The 25,094-nt window shown below is 44.2% G+C and overlaps 1 protein-coding gene across 2 annotated transcripts in view; it reads left to right on the top strand.

Moving 5' to 3' along the window:
- RBMS3 (RNA binding motif single stranded interacting protein 3) overlaps window positions 1-25,094 on the top strand; it is a 746,746-nt gene that overhangs the window by 202,832 nt on the left and 518,820 nt on the right. For both annotated transcript variants that reach the window (XM_035130054.2, XM_035130057.2), the window contains exon 3: window positions 8,951-9,124. In XM_035130054.2, coding sequence (XP_034985945.2) covers window positions 8,951-9,124 — 174 coding nt within the window. The remainder of the gene's footprint in view (window positions 1-8,950; window positions 9,125-25,094) is intronic.

The following is a 25,094-nucleotide window of genomic DNA, read 5'->3' as shown; positions in this document are numbered from 1 at the left end:
GTGGGGTTGCAACTGAAAAAAGAAAAATGCAGTTTTGGGGTGCCAACTGTGGATTTCTTGGGGTTTAAAATTGATGCATCAGGCATCCACCCCACAGATGCTAAGATTAAGGCCATCATCGAGGCACCACGACCACAGAACAAGACGGAGTTGCAGTCATTCCTGGGACTTATTAACTTTTATCATTCATTCTTACCCCAGAAAGCTTCGGTAGCTGAACCATTACATAGACTTTTGCAGAAAAAGAATGTGTGGCGATGGGGGCGGGAGCAGCAGAAGGCTTTTGACTCCTTGCGAGAAATGCTGAGTAGCAGGAGCGTCCTTGCTCATTATGATGAGTCGAAGCCGCTGGTCCTGGCATGTGATGCCTCTCAATACGGCCTGGGGGCTGTGCTGAGTCATAGGGAACCGGATGGGTCGGAAAAGCCCATCTCTTTCTATTCCCGTACGTTGTCACCCACGGAGCGCAACTATGCTCAAATTGATAAAGAGGCACTAGCAATTGTGTCAGGAATCAAAAGGTTCTATGATTATTTGTACGGTCGCCATTTCTCCATTGAAACGGACCACAAACCACTGTTAGGGTTGTTCAACCCAAACAAACAAACGCCACAAATTCTCTCCCCCAGAATGTTGCGTTGGTCAATATTCCTGAATGGGTTCCAGTACACCTTGACCCATGTGCCGGGGAAACAGTTGTGCCACGCTGATGCGCTGAGTCGATTGCCCCTTCCTGGCGGGAGCAATGAGGATCCTGCTCCGGCGGAGCACATTATGATGCTAGAAACACTTCCGGGGGCTCCTGTAACAGCTACTGATATAGCTGAGATAACGAGGAAAGATGCTGTTCTCTCCCGTGTGCTCACTTGGGTGGGGAGGGGGTGGCCAGGTGGTCCGCATGAAGAAAAATTCAGGCCTTATGCGACAAGGCAGCACGAATTGTCCATGCATAAGGGTTGTCTCCTATGGGGAGATAGGGTGATCATCCCAGCACCACTGAGAAACAGGGTTCTTGAGACGCTTCACATGGGACACCCGGGAATGGTCAGGATGAAGTCGCTAGCCCGATGTTATGTGTGGTGGCCTGGAATGGACCAGAACATAGAACAATGGGTACGAACATGCAAGGCATGCCAAGAGGTGCGGCCAGAAGTGGCCAGAGCACCAGTCCACTGGTGGGAGCAGTCCAGGACTCCCTGGAGCCGGCTGCACATAGATTTTGCTGGGCCATTCCAAGGGAAGGTCTTTTTGGTTATCGTTGATGCATATTCCAAATGGTTAGAAGTGGCGATGGTCCCTAGCATGGCATCAGCTGCCGTAATCAAGGTGTTGAGGCAGCTGTTTGCAACCCACGGGTTACCTGAGACCATTGTATCAGATAATGGGGCAGCTTTTGTATCCCAAGAATTCAGGGCATTCTTGGCTGATAACTTCATAAGAGGGGTCACATCCGCGCCCTTTCACCCATCCTCCAATGGGCAGGCTGAGCGCATGGTAAGAACAGCCAAAGAATCCATTGCGCGCTTAATGGAGGGTAACTGGTCGGCTCGCATTGCACGAATGTTATTTTTGCAGCATGCGACGCCGTGTACTGCGACGGGCAAATCGCCAGCTGAGCTGCTCTTAGGTAGAAGACTGGTAACGGTGCTGGATTATGTCCACCCAGATAAAATGCCAAACCGTAATTCAAGAGCAACCCCCCAGGCTGAGACTGACACAACAAGGTATCTCGCCCCTGAAGATCTGGTCTGGGTGAGGAACTATTCACGAGGTCCGCGGTGGGTGGCCGGTGTGATCACCCGGGCTAGTGGACCTGTGTCCTATTATGTGACCTTGGAAAATGGGCAAGTTTGGAAGAGACATATAGATCAGCTGAGGCGCCGGGCGCTCAGCAGGGAGGAGTCAGATAATTCATCCCTGGCTAATGACGCACAGCTGCGAGACCAGAGTGAAGATGGCCCAGAGGTGCAGTCACCAGGGGCTTCAGCAAATGAACCAGGGTCTGCTAGTCCTCAGGATGACGAGGTACAGGTAGGGGACCCTGAGATGTCTGGGACTCCATCTGTTCCTGACGAAACCCCTATAGCAGCCCCTCCACCACAGGTAACACCCAATCCAGAACCTGCAACACCTGTTGTCAGGAGATCAAGTAGAAGTTGTAGGACCCCACAGTACCTGAGGGATTACGTCTGCTGTGCTCACTAGGGGGGGAGGGGTGTTGTGTATTGAGTCAAAGGATTTTATCTCTGTATTATTATTGTCTGTATTTGCATTAGGATAAAGTAACTGCCTTTTGGTTCCAGAGGGTACAGCTACTATTGGTTCATTTAAGCTGCTGTATTTGGATCCTCTGTCTTATTGGTTCCCTCCAAAAGGCAGCACTGTGATTGCCTGATATTGTTCCCTCCAAAATGTATCCCTTTCTAGCTAGTTCCCTGTCCCTATAAATGTAGCCTTCCTGCCCTCAGAGTCAGTCTTGTTCACTTTAATAAAGAGCTGTTACTAGAGAACTGTCTCCAGCATGTTTTGTCAAGAGAGCTGAAATCACAAACCCCACGTCACAACAGGATGCAAGACGGTTTTGCATTTATCCATTGTTATAGTTCCTACTGCCTATTTTTAAAAAATTGTAAACAGACCTGGAATCTTTTTGATGGAGGGTGCTATAGAAATCTAATTCTTAAAAAACTTAATAAATATAAACCTGCATTGCATTTTTGCTCTCACCCAGTGTGTGGTGACAGCCTTAGGATGCAATTTTTAACCTACTTATCTGTAAATTAGCTTTGCTTAATTCAATGCTTAATGCATAGGATTGTGCTGTTCGGGTATCTCCTGTGGAAGTTAGCCATATAGCACATTGTGCTAGTTACCTGCCTGTGTGTGTGCTGTAACCTCTCAAGATAAAAGAAGCTTCGAGTGAATACTACGGAAACGGCACTCAAGTGAGCATTCAAGGAAATATTTTTAGCTAGCTTATCTCAACCATTAAGACTGTCTGTTATATTGGATTCCCTAATTGCTTGTGTCACAGTTGTTTCGCCAAAGGCTTGGTAGTGCTGTCTGTAATTGAAAACTTTATTTCCAAATTCCCTTCACAGGATATACCTGGCAAAAGCTCAAAATATTTCGCTCTGCAATCTTTCTGCTTGTCGGTGCTGAATAACAGGGATAACCCCACTGTCCTTTTCAAATGTGTCACCCTGTGGTTTGACCCTTTTCTCCCCATGTGGGGTTGGGGGAACCTTGCGATTCAAACAGCATTAGCATGGAAGGGACTTTTTTGAACCCCTGATAATTTTAAGATGCAGTTTGGGGGTTTTGGGGGAAGATGGGATGGGTAGGAATAGATGCACACATAGCTTGGAGATGTGCGTCACAGAACCACAGCTTTGGGGCAGATTCACACCAGACATTTAAAGTGGTATGATACTGTATTAAACAGTACAGTGGTACCTCAGTTTAAGTACACAATTGGTTCCGGAAGTCTGTACTTAACCTGAAGCGTACTTAACCTGAAGCGTACTTTCCCATTGAAAGTAATAGAAAGTGGATTAATCCGTTCCAGACGGTCTGCGGAGTACTTAAACTGAAGCGTACTTAACCTGAAGCAAACTTTCCCATTGAAAGTAATGGAAAGTGGATTAATCCATTCCAGACGGGTCGCCAGAGTAATCAACCTGAAGCGTACTTAACCCGAAGTATGAGTGTAATTGGTTCTGGAAGTCCGTACTTAACCTGAAGCGAACTTTCCCATTGAAAGTAATGGAAAGTGGATTAATCCATTCCAGATGGGTCGCGGAGTACTTAAACTGAAAGTACTCAAACCGAGGCATACTTAAACCAAGTTATGACTGTAATTGCTTCTCCCAAAGAGTCCTAGGAGCTGTCGTTTGTTAAGAGTTATTATCCATTATCATTCTTATCTATTAAAGGCAAGCTCGTGTGTGACAAGATGAACTAACTGGCTTCATAGATCTAATCATTATTATTATTTTGCTCAACTTTTTATAGTTAGCAGATGTTTATCTCTACTCATCAGTGAGCTCAACATGCAATTCGGAGTAAAGGATTTCCTCCCCTCCACCCCTTTCCCAACTTGTGGTTCAAGGAAACATACTTATCACTGGGGGGTTGATCATATTTTATCATCCCAGTCCTTTGTGGATTAGGCCTGCAATCTCTACTGGGACATGTTTCAAGTTGGGCATCTTGCATCTCAGCCAGGGGCGCCTACAACAATGTCATCCATTCCTGCAGTGGGCTTTTGTCACATCCAGGACTCCTCTGGGGAGTCAAAAGAGAATATGCTGGTGGTTGAAGAGAAATGTGCCTAATAAGAATCTCCAGGCACAATTCTTGTGGTTTCTTCTTCTTCTTCTTTTACAGAACTACAGACGAAGTAGCCAAAGGCAGAATGCTTTTAATAATAATAATCCAGGGATTGGAGAGACTCAAATTTATGTCATTTCCCCCAGACCGCTCATACTTCTGAGAAGTTCATTTTAAAGGCTTAGAAGCTAAGACAGCATGGATTCAACTTTGGAAGTCATTTGTACACTTCTTCTGAAGTCTGATGGAATAGTGGAACTTGGAAGAGAGTTTTGACCTATCTCATTAATATGTCAGCTGTAAAAAGGGAGTGAATCTACTTGAAAATTTTATGGGAGAAAAAAATAATTATGCACTGTAGTCAATTAAGGGTTTCAGTACCTTCTGCAAGGAAATACTAAGGGGGGAAAGAGAGAAAGAGAAATGATTAATTTATTCCATGTGTCCTTTCCAAATCTTTTAATGATCCGTGGTGTTTCTATGTCATTTTGAACTACCTGACTGCAGATATAATGCATATGGGATTCAAAATATATAACCTACTGCCCAAATTATGCATATTATTTAAGTGCAGACGTGCAAGGAAATGATGGGCAGGTGTTGACCTAAAGGCTACATGAAATGCCTAGACCAGTCAGTTTTCTGACAGTTTAAGTGTCTGTCAGCTTTGAAGCTGAATGCTGTTCTCTAAATATATCAGGAGTGGGGCTTTTTAAGTATCGAAAGAACAGTCCTTCAATGAATTAAGAGTGCAGTATGCCATGATTGAATAAAAACAACCACTGGTTGCTGGGTCTTCAATGGCACAGAGAACCAACAGGATTTTCTCCATGATAAACAAGTCACATAGTCCATTTGCTGTGAGCAAGGATCTGCCATTAGATGAGTAATGAATGTTGCTATTCAAATCAGACCTTAGGAAACTAGATCAGCTCATAGCTTGGTTGGATATAATCAATGGGTTTTAGTTGTCAAAGCTATCCACCTCCTATTTTGGACTCATCACAACCCTCTGTGTATAGCATGTTTACTCAGAAACATCACCTAATTATGATTAATGGGGATTAATCCCATGTAGTGAGCTCCCATTGTTCGGTCCCTGCTCCTGCCAACCTAGCAGTTCGAAAGCACATCAAAGTGCAAGTAGATAAATAGCTACCACTCCGCTGGGAAGGTAAATGGCATTTCCGTGCGCTGCTCTGGTTCACCAGAAGCGGCTTAGTCATGCTGGCCACATGACCCAGAAGCTGTCTGTGGACAAATGCCAGCTCTCTCGGCCAGAGTTGTTTGCGACTGGACTTAACGGTCAAGGGTCCCTTCACCTTTACCTTTACCTTTACCTTTACCTTTAAGTATGCCTAGGATCGTAGCCACTAGTTGTCCATGCCTGTGCCCTGTTTAAAAGCTTCACAACATGGCTTGATGATTACTGTTTGCAGGTTGAGAAACATAGCATCTGATAAGGCAGATGATGTTACATGAACTGGGTAAACCCTTGCAAGGAACTGGTATGTAAGAGTAAAACTTTATATGTGCAGCTACAGGCTCATAGGCCATTACACACACACACACACACACACACACACACACACACACACACACACACACACACAAACACAAACACAAATACACAAACAAACCCCTCAACCCTCCATGAACTGGGAACCTCACAACTTACATTTTGTTCCTAGAATGGTGAACTACCTTCTTCATACACCGAAGGGAATAGGATCATGCCACATTGTACTCTGCAACCGTCAGGTTGTATGAAGCTTTGGAATTGGCCAGGTTTAATATAAATATGAAGAGTCTGCACTTCTGGCCTTGCCTGGTCAGCAGCTGATTTCTGGCCTTACCTGGTCAACAATTCCTACTTCCAGCAACTGATTTCAGGGACCTTGGGTTAGAAAACATCCACTCCAGATTTAGGATTTGGCTATGGGCCTTTCCCAGCTTTCTCTGGTACAACTGCCATAGCCATGCCTAGCTAAGAACAGGCTGGTGACAGTAGTCTATGCACTGGGAATCTTGAGAGCCAGTGTGGTGTAGTGGTTAAGAGCGGTAGACTTGTAATCTGGGGAACCGGGTTCGCGTCTCCGCTCCTCCTCATGCAGCTGCTGCACCTTGGGCTAGTCACACTTCTCTGAAGTCTCTTAGCCCCACCCACCTCACAGGGTGTCTATTGTGGGGGAGGAGGGGAAAGTAGATTGTTAGCCACTTTCAGACTCCTTCGGGTAGTGATAAAGTGGGATATCAAATCCAAACTCTTCTTCTTCTTCTTGAGACTGGAATACCGCAATGTGCACTATGTGGGACTGCCCTTGGGCCTGGTCTTGATGCTCCAGTTATTGTAGAATGCAGTGGCTAGACGCCTGATGGGGAAAGACACCTAAGAGCATAGTTACAGGTGTTGGTCTGGTATGGTCGAAACAAAATTTTTAAAAAAATTAAAGAACATTTCTTCCAGTAGCACCTTAGAGACCAACTAAGTTTGTCATTAGTATGAGCTTTCATGTGCATGCACACTTCTTCAGATACACTGAAACAGAAGTCAGTAGGGATCTGATCTTTTTATTTTGTTTCAACCTAAGAGCATGTGACACTTCCACTAAAACGTTAGAACTAGCTGCCCATATGCTACCATGCCAGGTTCAAGGTTCAGGGACCACTAGAGCCCTTATATCCTAGCTTGATCACCAAGATCATCCATGGAGTGTTTTATCTTCAACTAGAAGTTGGTCTTTTAGTGTCAGCAGGCAACATCACTGCTAATTTTCAGACATCATCTTCATATGCTGAACGGCTCTTGAGTTGTTTAAACTTTTTCAGCGTGCGGTAGTCATATTTATTTTGTCTCATGTTTATGGTAGTTTACGTTTTGTTGTCCTTCCATATTTTGTTGTGCATTGCCTTGATATTTTATGTTAGGGGGCGGTCTATAAATATTTCTCTAAAATAAATAAATAAACTAGAATGGCTATCCGGTCTCTTCTGATCCCAGCCCCACCCAGAGCCCAGTGCTCTGTTTTTAACTGCGATGGCAAATTCGTTGGGAAAGATGAAATTTCTTTCTGATGAATTTATGAGATAGGTCAAAGAAAAGAGAATTTGTATTGCATTCCTTTGGGGAATTAAAGTGAAACCTTCCCTTTGATATGCCAAGATTCATAGCCCTATAAAAGGCTTATTTGAAGAGTGGAGGGAAGATCTTCTTCAAGTATGAGGGCAGTGTTTCTCTCCAAAAACCTCTTCAGAATGAACAAAGTAACCCCTTGTCATATACTGTGACTAATGAGAGTTTAGGGTAGCTTTTAGTGTTCATTTGTATGCTTTGCGTTTGGAGAGTTGTAAGTTAAATCTGTAAAAATCACACCACAGGAATCCCTTGACATGAACCAAAAGGGAGCAGCCCTCTGCTTCAGATACCATAAAGTGTTGCTGAGGGTAGCGTGGGGAATGTCGGCTCCTTGGTGGGATCTCTCCTCATCAGCTGGAAATAAGCATGCATCAGAAGGCATGACAGAAGTTGGTGTGCATTGTGTTTGTTAGTTGTGCCACCCTTGCATTTTACAATTTAAAAAGCACAATTAGAGCCAAGAGAAGGTGTGGTTTCATTCAGGCTGGCTTGAATGCCAGAAAGAAGAGGTTGCAAGTGCAAGGAATTTAGAAAGACCCTGTTTCCAACTTTACAGAGGACAGTTATCTATCGGAAGGCCTGAGGGGTCCCAGCTAGATTTAAAGCAAATAACCCTAAGAAGGGAGAGGAGGAGCCTTGAAATTGTTATCAACAATTAGCACCTGCACAGCAGACTGAGCAGGCAGCCAAATCACCTGGCCAAAGTCTTATCCATGCGCTCTGGTTTCCGTCACGGTGTTCCGTTGCACCAGAAGCGGTTTAGTCCTGCTGGCCACATGACCCGGAAAGCTGTCTGTGGACAAACACCGGCTTCCTCGGCCTGAAAGCAAGATGAGCGCTGCAACCCCATAGTCGCCTTTGACTGGACTTAACCGCCCAGGGGTCCTTTACCTTTACCTTTTTTACTGCTATGGTGAGATGCATTGTATTTCCACTTCTTATTGTTTTAACCACTTACCTATCTCCACCTAAAGTATAGTATTGATTCTTAAATTTTCAGCACATGCCGGTATTAGGCAAATTGGTTTCCTTACTTTTTCTTCTTTGTTTGGTGATGCTTAAGTGGCCACCTTAGAGGGATTGTCCAGATCTGCTCTGTACATTATCTCCGTATTTTCAGAAGCTGATTACTGTAGATAAGAGTTTGCAAAGTGATTGTGAATGTCAGCACTTGCTGCATTTTGCCTGTCTGCTTCACGTCGCCATCTCTGTGCCCCCTCTGGCGTGGGGTCATAGGTAAACTTTATTTGCAAGCGATGCGGATATATTACGAGGCCCACTTCTCTCTTGTCCTCTGGAGCATAACTGTTCCCCAGTACAGCTTTCTTGGACTCTTAGCTTCATTGTTATTCTTTCTTATTCTTTCATTTTCTGCAGGAAAAAAAAAAGTCTGTGTGCTTTCCAAATGCAACATTGTGTGTGTTTATGTGGAGTCCAGTTATTTGCATTTTACATTTGCTTTTTTTCTTTCTCTCTCAATAGCCTAATTCCACAGTGAGAACGTACCAAAACAGTAAATACCGAGTGGCCATGAGTCCTGGCTTTAGTTCCCAGTGGAGCGGCAGCCAACCTCTTTGGAACACATACACTTTCCCAAGGACAAGCTTGCACTACCAATCCCACGCTAGCTACACCTACTGTGCTGGACACACTGCGGTGAGTAACTATAGCAACCTTCATCCTGTTGGCTGGTGAAACATAGTAGGACTTGTCATCACATACTGACAAATGATTGGGCTTCACAAGTGTTTCCTCTATGCCAGTGTAACTGGAAGTGGCTTGTCCTTATGTGGGTCAACTATTGTCGTTCTATGACCATATACTGTCTTCCTCACCCTGGGTCTTGTTGTATCTGTGTTCTGTGAAGGTCAGGCACTGGCTATGATTTAGTAGTTGTATTAGTTGTAATGAAGGTGTGTTAACTGCTTTCTATTCTAGTCTTTAACTTTTGAGACTTCACATAGCTAATTGGCTATTCGTTGAGCCCCAAAGTCTGTAGAGTGTTCGTTAATTATAATGGTTCTTCAGTAGAACCTATTATCTTCTGTCATCATCTTTGGTCAATTTGCTCAGCACACTCGATAGAGAACATAATTGCCACCTTTGTGCTAAGCTGCTGAACATATTTGTACCTAAACAAGTAGTGAACAGTTGGGAAAGAGCTGAGAACATAATGCTCACCTCATCTTCCTAGTTTGATATCTCTGAAAGGACCATTATGGCTGTCATTATGAAAACAGTTTGGGGACCACTTTCCAAAACTTTAGTGCAGTGCTAAAGAAAAGGCTACGTGTTTTGGCTTCAGGAGGAATCTTAAGAGTGAGAGCAGATGTTATGCAAGCCACAGGAATGCTGTCAGAAACATTGTGATGTATATCCTCCATCCCTCCTCCTAATTTTTGGGAATGCTCACCAGATTTTTGTTGTGGCTTACTCCATTCCACAATCATTGACCAACACTGTCCAAGAACATCACTATGGAAGTGTTTTCTGCAGCACATTCATGGCAGGGCAACATATTGCCCTTAGTGCGGATTCGCATATGCATGTATATCATTTGACTTAGGCTAGAATTGTAGAGATGGAAGGGGCCCAGAAGGTCATCTAGTTCAACCCCCTGCAATGCCGGAATATTGCCTACAGCTGTCCCTGGGTGAGCTTGAACTTGGTATGTGATGACTCACAGATGAGTTTGTGAGTTGTGTTCTTTGGGTAGTGTCCAGTGTGACGTGGGAGCAGAAGACTCAATGGATATTTTTATTCCCCTCATTCCCCCTACAGTCCGGTGTAAGCCCCCACCCCAAAATAAGCCTTAGGAAGAGCACCTACTATATTGTGTAGGCTGTGTCACCTGCGGTTGCGGTAGGAGAGGGAAAATCACCCCGAAATGGGGAGAGGAATTTTTCACTAAATTCCTCCCCTGATTTCAGGTATTCCCCCATTCCAGAGCAGCCCCAGGTGACACAGTTCAATGGTCCCAGTGAAGAGGGTTTTTAGGGGGTGGGGAGGGATATTGGTTGCATAATCTTGCCTTCTACCCACACTATGTTTGGAAAATATTGTGCTTGTGCTTGACGTGATGTCAGCTTTATGGAAGCTCCATCTGTGGTGTGTGGTTGTGAGGGCTGCTTTGTACATGTCCATTGCCAACTTGATGAACTTGTGTATGAGAACTCCTTCTGAGGAGGTCAGTGGGATAGGTGTCTGTCCATGGGTTTTTCTTTTGCAACTCTGCCCATGATCGCAGTTCTCATTGTACTGTAGTTTGCAAATCAAAATGTATCAATAATTGTATGGTGCCCTGTAACTCATGGTTTAAGCGGCTCCTTTGGCCTCGGTTGCATTTCACCAATTATGCCAACGCATCCTCTCTGTCGTATATGACGTTGAAGTGTCTTTGAACAACTTGAGATTGTGTGAACGGCTTCCGGTCTACAACACTCCTTGGTGAAGTTTGGACTCTACGACAGCTATCCTAAAGTTGAGGGGATGATTTAAGATGATCCACCCTCAATTATTTATGGATCCTGATGGAATCCTGAATACTCTGGGGACTTTCTAGTAGGTAGAGCAAGTGATCCAGGCTAGGCTTTTGTCTTAATTGTGGAAGAGTGAGATACAAAGGGTGGTTTTCCATGCCCCTGAGGTTCGATTGGCCTTCACTACTGACTGAACCTTTAATGTGTTAGGCTTTGCCCTGTGGAACTCCCTACCAGCATGGCTTCAGCAGGAACCACTCCACCCTTCTTTCAGACATCATCTTAAAACTTTTGTTGTCGTTTACAGACTCCTTTACGACACATATTTTTCCTTCTAACCAAACAGCATCTACTTAGTTTTACTGATGTTTTAATTACATTTTATGGTTATTTGTAGACTGGGTGTGTGTGTGTGTGTGTGTGTGTGTGTGTGTGTGTGTGTGTGTAAGGTGGCAGTTATACATACTAAAATAAACATGGTGGTGTGAGCTACAACTGCCACCATCTTCACACATTTGTCATGCTGGCTGAGGCTGCTGGACACTGGAATCCAACAACGTCTGCAGGGCACAACCTTGGCTTGTGATCTTCTTCGTGAAATGGTTTGTTGGAAAGTTCATTACGAAGCTTAGCTAGTGTGTGTTGCATTAGGAAATTAATTCTATCAATGTGCAAATCTGAAAGCACATTTAAGTGCAGTGCTGTTTGAATGCAGCTAATTTTTTGCACTGGTTATTTCTGCATTCCTTTTAATTTTAGTTACTGCTGAAGAGCGCCTCCATAATTCTCCCACATCTCTTAAAAAATGCTAGAGAAGATAACAGTGGAAGTGTTGACTATTTGTCTTGACAAATAGTCTAAATGACTGAAGTTAAAACACCCTGCAAGAAGACAGGCATTGCATAATGTCAGGGGGACTCCCTACAGGGAGCCTCCCCGCATCATCCTGACCAGCATTTCGCCCAGCGACAGCGCTAGCTGCGGGTCAGGGGGAAGCGGAATGGAGGAGGGAAGGTTCAGCGAGGCATCAGAGCCCTGGCAACGCTCAGGGGAACAGACAGTGGAGGAAGGGCTCAGCGAGGCATCAGATCCCCTGCACCACTCTGACCAACAAGTGGAGGAGGGACGGCTCAGGGAGGCGTCGTAGCCCAGGCACTGCCCCAGCCAGCCAGGGGAAGAAGGGGCACCGCTCCTTCCGGCATCCAAATTGAGGCGTGCGCCCAAACACAGGGCTAAGGGGCGGCACTTCGGGGTGGCCCCGAAGCCGGCGGACGCCATTGCCAGGTTCTGAGAGGTCATGTTTTCTGCTATCTCTGCACTGTAAATAGTATGCATAATAAAACCTTTAAAGACACAACGAACTGGAGTGTCTTTACTCGGGAGTAGCCGCAACAACTCCCTGACACATAAGTTTAAGCAATAGCCCATTACCCCAGCTATGCACAGTTAGGCATGCATTCTCCCTTGGTTGCCTAGCAAGAAATGGCTGCAGTTCTGCACCCTGTGGCTAAGGACAGTAGGGGGTAGTGTGACTCTCACTATCCTGCCAATTGGCTCTGTGCACAGGAGGTTTTTTTAGGCTTTTGCTTCCATGGACATGACACATCACAGATTCAAAGACTATTTTGGATATTCCTTACTTTGGATGATAGAGTTTTCTTTCTCTCTCTTACACACAGAGGGGGGGTGGGTGTTGGATAAGCTTCCTGGAGTCATAAATGAAAAAGCACGGCTTCAAGATCTATATAAAAGGATGTCATATAGAGGAGGGTAAAAGGTTGTTTTCTGCTGCTCCAGAGAAGCGGGCACGGAGCAATGGATTCAAACTACAAGAAAGAAGATTCCACCTAAACATTAGGAAGAACTTCCTGACAGTAAGAGCTGTTCAGCAGCGGAATTTGCTACCAAGGAGTGTGGTGGAGTCTCCTTCTTTGGAGGTCTTTAAGCAGAGGCTTGACAGCCATCTGTCAGGAATGCTTTGATGGTGTTTCCTGCTTGGCAGGGGGTTGGACTGGATGGCCTTTGTGGTCTCTTCCAACTCTATGATTCTATGATTCTATGATTCTAAGATCTGCAAGGTAAATCAACATAGAGAACACTTGGGGCAACATCAGGGCAACCATCCACTTTCCAATGCTAATTGCAGACATTTTTTATTTTTAAAAATGTTTATCTGTGAAAACCATCTTAAAGTAACAAAGTCACAAACACCAGCTTATTAGGGCGCTTTGTGGAAAGAATAAATAGAGAGCCTACACATCCATTGTGTTGGGTTCCTTCAGGGGAAAAGATGTCAGGATCAAACAAATGCATCTCTCAATTAGCTCACCCTACCTAAACCTTCCACACTTCTTTGCATCTGAAGCAAACCATCCCAGTGGCTTCTTAGATTGCTTTTGCTGCTGCCTCTTTAGGCCAGCTTTTTCAAAGCAGCAATCTCATGCAGTTAATTCAAATCAAATCAGCTTATCAGCTTGGTTCATTGTAAGTCTTTCATAACCGCTCGTGTGTGACAGCCCATTAAAACTTGGCCAGAGTCTTTAAAACATCACGCCGGGGGGGGGGGGAACCTGCAAATATATTTTACATTCAACCTTTTGAGCTGCCTGGGCATATTTGTTTTGTACTATCAACCTTTGAAATTGAGCTTCTTTCCAGGGGTTGTAGGGACAAGGCAATGGGTAATAGATCGGTTTAGCCGAGGTAATTTACCCAATATTACTTTATATGGGATTAGCTTTATTACAGAGTGGGGAGGCAGGGGAAAACACCATCAGAAAAATCTCTTACCTACATGTCCAGCAATTCTTCTAATGGGCACTTCACAATTCATGTGAATGGTGAATGTCTACATCTTTGTCTTCAGTTTAGAAAGAAAAGGTACATTTGGATAGCCAACGCACTGTCCTCTGGATGTTGTGGACTACAACACCCATCATCCCAAACCATTTGTGATTCTGGCTGTGGATGATGGGACTTATAGTCTAAAGCAACTGGAAGGCCGCAGGTTAGGCGTCCTTGGTGCGCAGGATTCATGAGATGGACTGCAAGTCCCATGATTCTGCAGCAAGATGTAAGAGGCACAACATCATTTCCCAGCCATAGAGAGGCCCAGCAGCTATACCACCATGTCTGAAATGTGACTTGAGTGCTATTTCAACCAGGAACCTGCTGGACAATCGGCTACCTTTGAAGGTTGTGGGATGGAACACTGGGGCAGACAAGTCACAACAGTTCCTAGAGTGTCCACTAACAGGAACTCACCTGGAGGGACACCTGACTACAGGTCAGTTCCTGTTCCCTCAGACATGCAAATGAGTTGGATTAGACAAAAGCCCTAGCCTGCAATCACTCTCTCTCTTAGCTACTTCCTCCTTCGATGGGAACACATCTTCAGAGAATCTCCAGTTAGCATGGTTCTCACTCTAGGCCTGCAGCCAAGAGTGAGACCAAATGGAGTCTTACTTTACTAAGTAGTCTCTAGATATATATATACTTGTAACTTTTCTAAGCAAGCCTGCCTTTCTGAGATTATGCTGTAACTCAGGATGAAACTGTAAGTAAACTCTATCTTATTTTATAAACACTGTGTTGTGTATTTCTTTTAAGAGGGACAAAGGGGACCTTTGCCAGGAAGTGTAATATTGAACTATAAAGTGTAATATTGTTATAGAGATTCTAGCGAATCTAACGCACATGCTTTGCTGCGCACAAAAGGGGAATGTCACTCTGCTAATATTGGAAGCTTGCTAACACAAGCTTGGATAGGATCTATCTAATAATATATCCTAATCCACATCCCTAACATTCCCATAAAGGGTTATTACGGCCCAGGACTGCGTATTTTTGTGTATTTTTGAAGGATTGCTTTGGATTGTGATTTTGAACTGAGTAGGATTTTTTCAGTTAGAACTTCCTGGTAAGCACATGGTCTATTGTTATCCAGTGTGCCTAGGGGATTAGCTACCCCTCCCCTCCCTCAGAGTTTACAGCACTGAGAACTCAGAGGCAGTGAAGATTATTTTGCATTTTGAGATATTTTTAGAGATTTTGACTTTGGAATTTTTGGCAAATTTTAGAATTTTGAGATTCCAAGATGGCTTTTGCAGATTTTGATAGTGGAGTTAAGCCAGGATTCATGGCTCTAGATGATGACAATTATGTATTTTGGAAACAACGCCTGATAGCATTTTTAGATGCAAGGAATGTTTTGGATGCCATTGAAAAACCTATGCCTACTGGTACAACAGCAGAGGATTTAGCTAAGATAGCAAGTTGGAAACGCATGAACAGCGAGGCCAGATACATAATTTTGAGTGGACTTCGCAACAGGCATCTAACATCAGTTAATAGCAAAGATGATGCAGCTAAAATCTTAAAAGATATTGAGCGCAGGTATGGAGCATCTACTAAGAACTCCTACAGGAATTTGATGAGCAAATTAACTGCGCTGAGGATGAATTCAAGAGAAGAATTCACTGACCATATCAGCAAATTTAGTGAAATTGTTCAGAGGATTGATCTTACTCCTAAAGCCCTTGATGAAGAAACAAAGGTTTCATTTTTGATAGCATCTCTAGGACCAAGCTTCAGTTCATTCAAGAGTTGCATGGATCACAAAAAGGACCTGACTTTTGAAGAACTGATTGATCATTTGAGAGAGGAATGCAGAGATTACCTTGATTCTTCAGAAAGGAATACAGGGAGAAAGGACACTAATTATGCTTCCAAGCATTTCCAAAGGTCCAGACAAACGCCAAAGGAAATAATTTGCTTTAACTGCAATTTAAAAGGGCACATGGCGAAGGAATGCCGCGCACCTAGGAATAAATCCCGCCCCTTTCCACCAAAAGGCGAAAAGAAGGGGGGTCGTGGGCGTGCAATGATATTGCAAGAAAGAAATGTAGCTTTCCAGAGCTGTGAAGGAAAGCGCAATAAGTGGCTTCTGGACAGTGCAGCAAGCAGCCATTTCTGTTATAAAAGGGAATATTTCAATGAAATAGACAATAATAAACAGTCTGAGATTGAAATTGCTGATGGAAATGTTATAAAGTCAATAGGTGCAGGATCTTTGAACTTGAATTTCAAAGTGAACAATGAGTCTTTTGATACTACAGTGAGTAATGTTAAGTATGCACCAAAGCTGAACTGTAATCTAATAAGTGTGTCTAGTTTGGACAAGAAAGGTTTTGAAATTATATTTAAAAATGGACAATGCAATGTGATAAAAGATGGTGAAGTGTTTATTCAAGCCAAACTAATCAATGATGTGTATGAGATTGATATTTCAGAGAATGAGTCTGCAAGGGTTGCACAACCCAGCAGAAAGGATCAACCAGATCTGGAACTCTGGCACAAAAGGCTTGGACACAGGGACACCAACGTTATCCTGAAAATGCAGAAGGAAAATCTGGTAAAAGGTCTACAGGTAAAGAATTGCAGTACACCAATGCCAAACTGTACAACTTGCATAACTGAAAAGGCAGTCAAGCCTTCCTTCCCACGTTGTACAGAGAAGAGAAGCACAAAAGTCATGGACACTGTTCATACTGACCTATGTGGTCCGCTGAATGTACCTTCCCTAGGAAACAATAAGTACATTCTGATATTTATAGATGACTTCTCAAGATATTGTGTTGGATATTTTCTAGAAGAAAAGAGTCAGACACCGGAATTGTTCAAACTGTACTTAAACATGGTGAAGAACAAATTCCAGAGAGCTCCTTCCACCTTAATTTCGGATAATGGTGGAGAGTTTTGCTCACGGCAGATGAAGGCCATCATGGCACAAGAAGGCATAGCACATGTAACTACAGTTGCTTACACGCCTCAACAGAACTCCATTGCTGAGAGAAAGTTTAGGTCTATTATGGAGATGACAAGGTGCATGTTAAAAGAGGCCAACTTGTCACAGAAGCTATGGGCTGAAGCGGCGAATACGGCGATTTATTTGCAAAACAGATTGCCTACAAAGGGTGCAGAACGCACACCATTTGAACTTTGGCACGGGAGAGTCCCAAGTCTGCAGCACATACGTGTGTTTGGAAGTGTCTGTTATTACCACGTGCCCAAAGAGCGCAGACACAAGCTTGACTCCAGAGCAAAAGCAGGTATCCTGGTTGGATATGCTCCTGGAGGAAAGGGATATAGAGTTCTAGATCCAAAGAGTGGCAGAGTAGACCCATACCATGTGGTTCATTTTGATGAACTAGGAAAGTTTGATACAAAGAACACTGTTATTGACTGTTCTAGAGAGTCACCAGATGAAGAGTTTATAAGTTTTCCTTTAGCACAAGGAACTAATATACCTTCTAGTGTCACAACACCCCCTACAGGCGACACCCCAGAAGACGCAGAGGTCCAGACCCCTGGCGGCACCAGAGACGAAGAGGAGGAGCTGTACGTGGACATGCCAGCGTTGGAGGAGGATGAGGATGCTGATGCGGTTGCACAACCAGAGGTCAGATGCTCATCCAGAACCAACAAGGGCGTTCCGCCACTACGACTGTCCTACTTTGCAGGGTCGGCGCCTCCACCAGAACCTTCCACTTGGGAAGAGGTAGAGCAGATGCCAGCCACCGAAGCCAGTCTCTGGAGGAAAGCCGCGCAGGAGGAGATTGACGCACTGCACAAGAACAAGACCTGGACACTCACAAAATTACCTGCTGGTAAGAAAGCAATTGGGAGCAGATGGGTGTTCAAGGTTAAAAGGGGTTCAGAAGGGGAGGTGCAACGTTACAAAGCAAGACTAGTGGCACAAGGTTTTTCACAGCAATATGGCCACGACTATGACCAAGTCTTTGCACCGACAGTAAGATACAGTAGCGTAAGATTACTTTTAAGCATCGCAGCATCTAAAGGGATGGAGGTGAAACACATCGATATAGCTACTGCGTTTTTGCATGGGGAAATTTCTGAAGAAATTTACATGAAGCAGCCTAAAGGTTTTATAAAGCCAAATGAGGCACATTTGGTTTGCAAGCTTCAAAAGGGACTGTATGGTTTAAAACAAGCAGCCAGAGCCTGGAACTTGAAATTGCATGGAATGCTGGTGAAACTTGGGTACAAGCAAGGTGAAGCTGACAAGTGTTTGTACACTAAGCAGAGTAATGGACAATTTTCTTATATTCTTGCCTTCGTTGACGACCTTTTAATCGCAACGTCAAATGACAGGGATTATAAAAATGTAGTCCAGCACCTCAACAAGGAAGTGCAAGTGAAGGAATTAGGACCAGTTGAGTATTACCTTGGGATTCAAGTGGAAAGAGAACAGGATGGTTCATTTCTACTCAATCAGAAGCAAAAGATAATTGAACTGTTGGAGAGTATGCAATTGCAGGATGCAAAACCCGTCGACACCCCGATGGCTACAGACTTCTTAAAGAACCAAGAGGATTCGAAGCTGCTGCCAAACAACACCGAGTATCGTTCAGCGATTGGTAAACTTTTGTATTTAGTTACCACGTGCAGACCTGATTTAGCCAATGCAGTAGGGATTCTCAGCAGGAAAGTGAGTAGTCCCACTGAGCATGATTGGGTTGGTGTGAAGAGGGTGGTTCGATATCTTAAGGGTACAATGGATTGTAAATTAAAGTTACCAGCTGTCAGTGACCCTAAACTCATTGGGTACACTGATGCTGACTGGGCGGGTGATAATTCTGATTATAAATCCACAAGCGGGCATGTCTTTATGTATGGGGGCGGAGCTATCACATGGGGCAGTTATAAACAGAAATGTATAGCTTTATCGTTTACAGAATCGGAATATGTTGCGGCTACAGAAGCGTGCAGAGAGATTTCCTGGCTGGACCAACTCCTAACAGACTTTGGCGTGGAGAGAAAGGAACCTATAAGCCTGCTGGAGGACAACCAAAGCTGTCTAAAGCTGGCGCAGAATGAGAAGTTCCTAGCACGCTCAAAACACATTGGGGTCAGGTACCACTACGTTCGCCAGATGATACAAGATGGACTTGTCGAACTGTCGTACTGCTGCACATCGGAGATGACAGCAGACATCCTAACAAAACCCCTGCCAAGACAGAGTTTCCAGAACCTGCGTGTCAAGCTGGGACTCTTGGGTGGTTGAATAAAGTTGCTTATGTTTTGTTTTGTATGTAATGAATGTTGTGAATTGCCTGAGAAGGGGTTTGTGGGATGGAACACTGGGGCAGACAAGTCACAACAGTTCCTAGAGTGTCCACTAACAGGAACTCACCTGGAGGGACACCTGACTACAGGTCAGTTCCTGTTCCCTCAGACATGCAAATGAGTTGGATTAGACAAAAGCCCTAGCCTGCAATCACTCTCTCTCTTAGCTACTTCCTCCTTCGATGGGAACACATCTTCAGAGAATCTCCAGTTAGCATGGTTCTCACTCTAGGCCTGCAGCCAAGAGTGAGACCAAATGGAGTCTTACTTTACTAAGTAGTCTCTAGATATATATATACTTGTAACTTTTCTAAGCAAGCCTGCCTTTCTGAGATTATGCTGTAACTCAGGATGAAACTGTAAGTAAACTCTATCTTATTTTATAAACACTGTGTTGTGTATTTCTTTTAAGAGGGACAAAGGGGACCTTTGCCAGGAAGTGTAATATTGAACTATAAAGTGTAATATTGTTATAGAGATTCTAGCGAATCTAACGCACATGCTTTGCTGCGCACAAAAGGGGAATGTCACTCTGCTAATATTGGAAGCTTGCTAACACAAGCTTGGATAGGATCTATCTAATAATATATCCTAATCCACATCCCTAACATTCCCATAAAGGTGACCCGGAAACTACAACTAATCCAGAATGCGGCAGCTAGAGTGGTGACTGGGAGCGGCCGCCGAGACCACATAACACCGGTCTTGAAAGATCTACATTGGCTCCCAGTACGTTTCCGAGCACAGTTCAAAGTGTTGGTGCTGACCTTTAAAGCCCTAAACGGCCTTGGTCCAGTATACCTAAAGGAGCGTCTCCAGCCCCATCGTTGTGCCCGGACACTGAGGTCCAGCTCCGAGGGCCTTCTGGCGGTTCCCTCATTGCAAGAAACCAAGTTGCAGGGAACCAGGCAGAGGGCCTTCTCGGTGGTGGCGCCTGCCCTGTGGAACGCCCTCCCATCAGATGTCAAAAAGGAAAACAGCCACCAGATTTTTAGAAGACATCTGAAGGCAGCCCTGTTTAGGGAGGCTTTTAGTGTTTAAGAAATTAGTATATTTTAATGTTTCTGTTGGAAGCCGCCCAGAGTGGCTGGGGAACCCAGCCAGATGGGTGGGGTATAAATAAGAAATTATTATTATTATTAGTATACTCATCAGGGTCAGCCCTACCATTAGGCAAAGTGATGCATCTGCCTCAGGTGGCAAATGCAGTGGGGTGGGGTGTGAAGGAAGAGCTCTGAGGTCGGTGCTCTAGTCTAGGTCACCCTGGCTAGGTCACTTCTCCTATTTGCCTTTACTAGGCGAATAGGAGAAGTTGATCTCTCAGTGACTTTTGACACCTTATGGAATTACTTGGGGTTGGAAGTTGGAGTTTGCTATATTACAGTGATAATAATAATTATAATTATTTTCCTACCTGAAGGGTTGCTGCCAGAAAGTAGCACTGGGGACTGTTACTTAGTCCCATGTCTTTGGGGCTGTGGGGTCCCACAGCAGTATATTCTGCCTCCCATGTTATTCCATATCTATATGAAACTGTTTGGAGAGGTCAGCCAGGGATTCGAGTCATCTCTCTATTCCATCTGAACCAGGAGAGGTTACGAAGTGCTGGGAAACAGTGAAAGACTGGATAGCTGCCAGTAAACTGAAGTTGAATTGCAATAAGATGGAGGTTCTGTAAATGGGTGCTTGTCATACTCAGGAATTAGGTAGTACCGTGTTTCTCATATTATAAGACATGTCTTATATTTATTTTTTCCTCAAAAAAACACACTATGGCTTATTTTCAAGGGATGTCTTATTTTTTTCCTCCTCCTCCTGCCGCGGCCGGCATTGCTGCTGCGCCTATCACTATGTCTTATTTTCGGGGTATGGCTTATATTCCTTGAATGCTTAAAATCCTGCTATGGCTTATTTTATGGGTATGTCTTAAAATATGAGAAACAGGGTACAACTTTGTCTAATAGGGGCTTCACCCTGAAGGAACATGTTCATAGTACATATGGGTTCCAGTCTGTCACTGGAGTCACAAGTAGCCTCTGCGGCTAGGAGTGTTCACCCCCAGCTCATACCTACCAAGTTCGTGTGGGAGAAATAAGGGACCAGACTGGAAGTAGCAGACCGGAAGTAGCGCTGCCGCCATTTTGGAACTGGGTGGAGCATGCTCAGAAGCGACTTTTGATGCTGCTTTGCCCAGTTCCAAAATGGCCGCTGCGCCAGAAGTCGCACTGCAGCCATTTTGGAACTGGGCAGAGCTGCATCAAAAGTCGCTTCTGAGCATGCTCCGCCCAGTTCCAAAATGGCCGCCGCGCCATAATAAACCGGGGAAAAACAAAGAAAAAATCCGTTTTTTCAGCTGAGAACAGCTAGAAAAACGGGGATTTCCCGGGGAATACGGGAGACTTGGCAGCTATGCCCCAGCTCCAGCCATTTCTGGACCAGGATAGCCTAGCTGCAGTCTTCCATGTTCTAGTGACATCCCACCTGGACTACTGTAATGTGTTCTATGAGGGTTGTCCTTGCAGACTGTTAGGAAACAGCCATTAGTGTAGTGGAGAATATGGCTGTCAGGTTGGTGTGGGGAGCAGTTCAGTGAGGTACTACTGCTAGTGATCTACCAGGCCCAATCCAAGGTGCTGGTACTAGTGTATAAAGCCCTGATACTGTTTAGGAAGGCTCTAAAAATAGGGTTTTTTTAATGAGGGGGGTGCAATGGGCAGTTTTCTCCATTTTTAGTCTTACGGCGGCTATGATAATGATATATTGATCTGAAATAGCTTTATGCTCCTATTATGCCAGTGATCATGTTGCTTTCATTTTATACGGTTTCCAATTGTTTTGAATCTTACGAGGTGCCATGGGAAGCTACTGTATTCTGAATGGCTGTGAATAATTTTGAAAGCAAATAAATAAAAAGAATAACACAGTCTGCTTTTCCTAGCATAAGTGTTTATTGCTCAGCAAACATAACCATCTAAGGAGGAGAGGAATATACTTTTTCTTACTGATTTTGATAGCTGCCTTAGAAAAGCAGACAAACGAGAATTGCATCTGTAGATATTGTACTCATAGAGTGCTTCAGCACACGACTGCCATGAGTAATCTGCCCATACAACAAACCTATACAGCACTATATAACACAGAGACTTTAAAAATATTTTCTGAAAGCCAAAGATCACGCCTCAAAACCTCCTAAAGAAACTATTAGTTGGGGTGGGGGAATTCAGTGTAGGCCCAGTTTTTTATCTGGAAAAATATTTCTTATTTGAAGGTAGAAAAATAACCCTAATTTAAAAACTTTGAGGGCAGAGGACAGGGAAGAACTTCCTCACCCAGCCTTTATACCCTGTGAGTTACACATAAAATAAACAAGACGTGTTGTCTCTGTAAATTTTACGTAAGGGAATAAATTTTAAAAGCTTGGATTAAGTAGCTTTCTCTTCTTTTTGTGTGTGTGTGTGTGTGTGTGTGAGAGAGAGAGAGAGAGAGAGAGAGAGAGAGAGAGAGAGAGAGAGAGAGGAGAGAGAGAGAGAGAGAGAGATCCATAAACATTTTGTAATTTTGACTGGTAAAGTGGTTGGTGTAACTTCACCTCCCCCCCCCCAATCCATTTCATGAATGGGAAAAGCACTTGCCTTGTGTTCTTACCTTGTTTTCATTCCAGTCATGTGTTCAAACTGTTGCAAGCGCAGTGACATTCAATGCACTATCAGCAGCGACCCCTGCTTGCAGGCTGACTCACTTTGGTTACAGGCCCATTGTGCTCTGGGTTTATGACCACTTAAAGGAAGGAAGCGTCAGCGATGCAAATAAGTTGTGGTGCATAAGGCAGTTGCCATTGATGGCATTGCCAGCGAGCATCCTTAAACCCTGAAGGTGGTGTAGGATTCCTAGCTTAGCTTATACAGTGCCGTGTATACAGAAAAAAGGACTCTGCTGTCCAAAACATTGACAAGTCTTGTACAGTAATCCATTTACTCACCTATTTCAAAGAAAACAATTACAGTTGCACCTCGTTTTGTGGCTGGGATCCGTTATGGAGCCCTGGCCGCTAGCCGAAAAGGACGCAAGGCAAAGTGCTACGTTTGCGCACATGCGCAGAGTGGTTTGCGCACATGCGCATGCGCGAGCGGCAAACGCGGAAGTTACCTGTTCAGGAACTTCTGGGTTTGCTGCAGACATTTGCTGGCATGGACGCTAGGCAAGGCGAACGTTTGCGGAGGTATTAGGTACCGTACTCGAGTTGGTACACCATATCCCTAAGAGATCAGGCCTTCTTCTTTGAACTCAAGAAAGAATTGGAATGGTTTTCTGGAAGGGATGGACTGCTGATCCTTCACGCAGTCTTTAATGTTTGAGGAGCACCTTAAACTTAATATATTTTACTATCAAATGGTTTTTCCAGACCCAAATGCCTTTGGGGGGGGGAGGGCAGGGGGTATCAAAGGCAGAAATAGTATAATTTCTCCCTTTTCCATCGCTGCAGTAACAGGCTCACAGAGTAAGTTGTTTTTCTACCTGACTACGAACATTGCTTTTTCTTTAAATCTCTTCCCATACAGCCACTACTTAGTGTCTTTCATCTCGCCAAGTGGGACAGGTGTAATTATTCACCTCTGAGCTGTGGGAAGGTGAATATAATTCAACGCAGTGCTCCATCAGCCAGTCCAATTCATTGCTTCACATAGAGTTTACTTTATGTGGGTCAGTTAAAATGCTGAAAGGGTGCATTGTGTGAGCCTCCCCACTGTAGACAGACATAGCAGATCATCCTTAAAATTTAAGCATACAAGGTGACACGGTATGGTGGATCAGGGCTTTTCATTCAGGCCTAAAACTACTGCAGTTTCTTGAAGTAATCATAGAATCATAGAGTTGGAAAGGACCCTGAGGATCATGTAGTCCAACCCCCTTAAATGCAGAAATATGCAGCTGTCCCATACGTACCAGCATGGAACCTGCAACCTTGGATCAGTGCCATGTTGTAGCCACCTGAAGTGAAATGGTGTTGTAGAAGATGGGTCTTCCTCCCTTAAATAATTTGGATGGACAGGGTCGAGCGCTATTATGCAGTTAGTTGATGACTCTCACAACAATACCAGAACAGGTATTCTATTTCCCCTTTGCCCCAAAATAAGTATGGCCAGCTTTTGTTGTTTCTGTTGGCTGGCCTACGATGGAGAGGCTCAAAGCATTACACTCCAAGAGGTTATTGCCTATTCATGGTCACAGATTTGGATTCCAACAGAAGTCAGCCACGGCTGCAAAAACATCACTGCAGAAACTCAGTCCCTAAACTTTGTTTGAAACTGCCTTGTTGTCTTCTAACTAACTCTGAGTTGAAGGAGAGACCACTTTCTCTGGCGAGATTCCTAATGGCTCATCACTTTCCTTTTGTTCTCACCCCATGCAATCTCCTGAACACAGGAAGCTGAGTCCAGCTATTAAAGAGTCTGATTTCCAGTTTAACTCTCTAAGCATTGGTTAAGTTCTAACATTTACTAAATCTAGGAATTTAGGGAAATCTAGCACCCACAAACCCTAGCACTCCCAACACACACAAACTTATCATGTCGGAGGCAAGTAATGCCAGTGCCAACAGTGGGGGGCACCCCCTTTTCTATCTTTCTCCCCCTTGTTCCTTTCTATCTCTCTCTGTCACCCCCTTTCCTACCATTTCCCTCTCTTTGCCACCAGCATGAAATTGGACTGCATGCCATATGAAATTAGGGTTCAAGCCATATGCAGCCCTAAGGCTTAGGAGAATTATTACTTTAGTGGCACACAATGAATGTGTGGTTATCCCCCGAAACTATTAGACAACTAGTTTATATTGAGTCAGACCATTGCTTCAGGATTGTTTACACTGACTGGTAAGAGTTTCAGACTGAGGTCTCTTCCAGTTCTATCTGGTGATGCCAGGGATTTACCAGGGATTTACAGCAGAGACTGTAGCCACTGAGCGACAACCTTCAAATTCCATTGTAAAGACCCATTCATGA

Source organism: Zootoca vivipara, chromosome 12 (genome assembly GCF_963506605.1).
Source record: "Zootoca vivipara chromosome 12, rZooViv1.1, whole genome shotgun sequence".
In the NCBI taxonomy this organism is placed as follows: Eukaryota; Metazoa; Chordata; class Lepidosauria; order Squamata; family Lacertidae; genus Zootoca; species Zootoca vivipara.
Note: the sequence above shows the minus strand (reverse complement) of the source record. Positions and strands in the feature narration are given on the sequence as shown.